At 33.4% G+C, this 4290-nt stretch overlaps 1 protein-coding gene across 1 annotated transcript; it reads left to right on the forward strand.

Moving 5' to 3' along the window:
• On the forward strand, nucleotides 1-4027 carry LOC127941732 (transcription initiation factor TFIID subunit 9). Its single transcript, XM_052537096.1, has 7 exons — nucleotides 1-163; nucleotides 439-520; nucleotides 650-786; nucleotides 881-1015; nucleotides 1969-2050; nucleotides 2256-2366; nucleotides 3499-4027. The coding sequence occupies exons 1-7, from the start codon at nucleotides 128-130 to the stop codon at nucleotides 3660-3662; spliced, it is 747 nt and encodes a 248-aa protein (XP_052393056.1). The 5' UTR covers nucleotides 1-127; the 3' UTR covers nucleotides 3663-4027.
• Nucleotides 4028-4290: the final 263 nt, after the last annotated feature.

Below are 4290 nucleotides of genomic sequence, written 5' to 3' on the forward strand. Positions count from 1 at the left end.
AACTGACGAGGGCAGCAATATGCCTTAGTGTCTAAGCTGCCGCAAATCACACGAAGAAGAAACACGACCTGACTGGTGTCTATTCTGGGCATAGATTCTGGGGAGGAGAATCGGAGCTCATGCGAAAATGGCGTCTCCGAAAACAGTGCCTAAAGATGCACAGGTAAATAATGATTCAGAAACTGTTTTATCTCTTTGTTGTGCAACATTTATTGTTTTTAAACCAAAGTGATTAAAGCAGAATGTTTATAAAAAGCGTCGGTATGTTTTATTATTCTTTGTGGACACACTTGCGTTAGCACGCTAACTGGTAACAAACGTTAACCGTGTAATGCATTTTTAATTCAGCAATGTGTTATAATTTACCATACTTTTATTTATACACAGGTCATGTATTTATGATAAATTTTTTACTTTATTTGGATATTATCTTCAAAGGTTATGATGCAGATTCTTAAAGACATGGGAATCACAGAGTACGAGCCCAGAGTGATCAACCAAATGCTGGAGTTTACGTACAGTAAGTCAGGATGACTTTAACTCTTCAGCATATTGTAAAATGCTTTAACAAACTCCAGCAGTTCCTGTTCTGTTCTAGTAAGTCGTACAATAACATTTTAACAGTTAGATGTCCCCCTCCCACCCCTAGGATACGTAACAACTATTATTGAAGATGCAAAAATATACTCCACCCATGCCAAGAAGTCCAATGTGGATGCAGATGATATAAAGTTAGCAATCCAGTGTCGAGTGGATCAGTCATTCATATCTCCTCCACCACGAGATGTAAATTGTTCTTTGTTACTCTTTTTATTTTTTTTATGCATAACACATATCTGACTTCTGGTAATTAATAGTGGTGGTTGGTCCATGGTTTCAGTTTCTGTTGGACATTGCAAGGCAGAAGAACCAAACTCCTTTGCCCCTGATCAAACCATACACAGGTCCACGACTTCCACCAGACCGCTACTGTCTCACCGCACCAAACTACAGACTTAAGTCCTTGCAGAAAAAGGTATCATTTTAAACAATATGTTATAATATAAAGTTTTTGTAGTTTGCATCTAAAGTTTTAATTAGGTGACCTAGCAATGCCTTATAACAAAGGCATGTGATGTATTACTACTGTTATTGTACATGTTTAGCATGTTTCTCAACTTTTTTGACTCCAAGGTCCCTATTTGCAACAATATTTGAAAGCCCTATGTTTATTTTTCAAAAATATTTTAATCTCTTTCAAAAAAAAAGTGACTAAAGTAAATATAAAAAAATATTTAAATAATTATACAATACAAGTAATTTTAAAGTAATTATGAAACATTTTTTAAAATAAAAATAAAATTTAGGAGTTGATTTCAGTGATCCTGCTCTTTTACCAATGAATTCACATTACTCTTCCAGTCAGTTGTGATGAACAGACTAAAAGTGTGGTCACATTTACAAATTTTGTTCGCAACAAGGTTAATGGTCTATTGTCAGAAGCATTTGAATCATATAATAATATTTATGAACCATTTTATCTCCATATAATGCAGAGGTTTGCATAACATGTTTATTCATTAGAAATATGCATGTTATTTTATTAATTTCCTGGATCTTTTATAGAAATCAGTGTTAGTTTAGTATAGTTGAGAGCGTATTATAGTTTGTATTAATGTTTTGAATTAGTTTTTTGTATTTTCTGTTTACATTTTTAAGTTAATATATTAGTTTTATGTTTTTGTCATTTTTTTTTTATTTGTTTGTTTGGTGATGTCTGTATAGTTTCATTTATTTGTGTTACAGTTGAAGTTATTTTAGTTCAAGGTAAACTAAGTGAAAAAGGAAAATGTTGTCTTCTAATATAAAATACTAATTTAAAATATTTAGTTTAGTTGAAATTGGTTGAAAATCCTTTCAAAGGACACAAAACAGAGAAAATGTATGGCACAGTGTTCAGTCTGATATGTTTTTGATTTTTATGTTTAGGTGTCTTCGTCTGCAGGCAGGATAACAGTGCCACGGTTAAGTGTGGGGGCAGTGTCCAGTAGGCCAAGCACTCCAACTCTTGGTCAGTTATTCTAAATACTGAAGAATACTTGAAGATTCGAAGCGTCTAAATTTGCATGCACATGATTTCCAGTATACATTCACTGAGCTTATTACAAGAGGAGCATTTAGATGTTTTACTTTCTTTGTTTTTTTTTTTTTCTCTGTGGTAAACAAGTGCAAAATCTAAAACTCAGTTTAAAGGATCATCATTGTATTTTCCACAGGAACACCATCAGTGCAGACAGTGGGGACAAAAGTAGGGACGCCTGTGTCACTGACCGGCCAGCGCTTTACAGTTCAGATTCCCTCTTCGCAGGCTGCCTCTGTCAAATCAGGTACAGGATTTGTACGGTTATGTAAAACCTGGAAATGTCATGGAATTTTAAAACCGGCATAGAAAAGCTTTGGGAAAAAAATTTATAAACCTAGAACATTTTGGGAAAAGTCATGGAAATTTATTTCACAAATCTCTGTGTAATACAATATATTTTTGACTCTTGAATTTCTTGGGATTGTGCATATAATGTCTAGTTTTATGTTTACATTTCACGTTTATAATGCGGGAAATTCTTGCAAACATTTATTTAATCTTGCATGTAGGTTAAATGTAAATAAGTCCACATAGAATATCTGATCGAACCAGTCATATGAAAAGTGATTCAGATTTGTCTCATCTTCTCTCTTTCACTCTCTCAAAACGGATTCATATCAACGCATTTCGTCAACGCTACAAGAGTTGACAGAATTGTAACTTGCCTAATCAGGCCAGTGTTGCGTAATCACAAAACCATGATCATTTGTTTATCTTTTTAAGTCTTTTAAAATCATTCGGTACTTGTGCGGTCCACAGACTCTCACAGTCAGACCCAAAGCGTGTGCGCATAAAGCTGCCTCAAACACCTTGCGAGTACCAAATTAAGTTATTTTTCCGCAGCTTATTGTGCTAAAGTGGCCGAATGCATGCAAAATTATGTCAAAATTCCCATCCTGGCGAGTATCCTCATAGACACAGTCGGTTCTGCCTTAAGTGGATGTAAGCAGTTGTACTGTGTATCAGTACACTGTATTTGTGTAGTTGGTCTTAAAGAGACAGAAACCTAATAAAGCTGTGCCGTCTGTCATTAAATTTAATCAAATAACAAAAGACAAAAAAATTAAAAAAAGATCAATAACTGCTCTTGACTAAATTTAATTTGTATTTTATGAATTAATCCGTTTTTAATTTACAGGTTTTTTTTTCATTTCTGTATATTTCTGTACCTGAATACTAGGCCACTTGTTTAGACCTGAAGGATTTCCTAAATGAAGTTCAGGTGTTGAGTCAAGTTGATAATATTGGTTAAGTCAATTATAATATTCAGTGATGTGATATGTTCTCTGCATGGTGTAGATAAAAAAAAAATGCCAGATTTAAGAACATGAGGTGGTATATTCATTAAATATTAATGATATAATTTGTTTTCACAGCTACTCCTACCACTCCCACAGTTCAAAATGTCCTCATCAACCCCTCTCTCATTGGCTCCAAGAACATCCTCATTACTACTAATATGGTGTCGCAGAATTCATCTGGTGACTCTACCTCTCTTAAGAGGAAGCATGAAGATGAGGATGACTATGATGCTTTATGACCTACTGTGTTTTTTCTATATGGAAGTGATTCTGTAAATAAGCAATTAATAACTATAAATATGCCTTTCAGTAGTCTTGTCTTGTTTAGATTCTTAGTGAATAACAGTTAATTACCATTTATTGTTCATATAATTTTTTTTTATTTTTATTTTATTTTTTATTTTTTTTCACAATTTCCATTTTAGCTTAGATTCACAAGCTTAAATGGAAAAACTGACTTTTGAGGATCTAGTTGTAGACCAAGTAGTGTACTTCCTGTTTTAAGTAATCTTTAGGAGAACACTCTTATAAACATGACAGATACAAATGTCTAGATGATAAGACGCTGGTTGTTGCTGTTCTAATAAAATTTTTCAGCAGCTTTTGATGTTGTTGATCTTGATTATTCTTATGGCTGAACTAAAATGTTATGGTTTTTCACTTAAAGTCCTGGACTGGATAGGGAGTTATCTTTCTAATTGAAAACAGCAAGTGTTTTATAATGGTTCTTTTTCAGGTGCTAAAATAATTATTGTGGTGTTCCACAAGGTAGTTGTTTAGGACCATTAGTGTTTTCTATTACCATAAATGATTTGCCATATGTTGTTGATAATGCTAACATAGTTATGTATGCAGATGATTCTACAA

This window comes from Carassius gibelio, chromosome A21 (genome assembly GCF_023724105.1).
Source record: "Carassius gibelio isolate Cgi1373 ecotype wild population from Czech Republic chromosome A21, carGib1.2-hapl.c, whole genome shotgun sequence".
In the NCBI taxonomy this organism is placed as follows: domain Eukaryota; kingdom Metazoa; phylum Chordata; class Actinopteri; order Cypriniformes; family Cyprinidae; genus Carassius; species Carassius gibelio.

Coding starts and splice junctions, on each gene's coding strand:
- LOC127941732 (XM_052537096.1), top strand. CDS start 128: ATGGCGTCTCCGAAAACAGTGCCTAAAGATGCACAG. Junction 1,016..1,968: donor TTAAGTCCTTGCAGAAAAAG/GTATCATTTTAA, acceptor TTTTATGTTTAG/GTGTCTTCGTCTGCAGGCAG. Junction 2,367..3,498: donor GGCTGCCTCTGTCAAATCAG/GTACAGGATTTG, acceptor TTGTTTTCACAG/CTACTCCTACCACTCCCACA.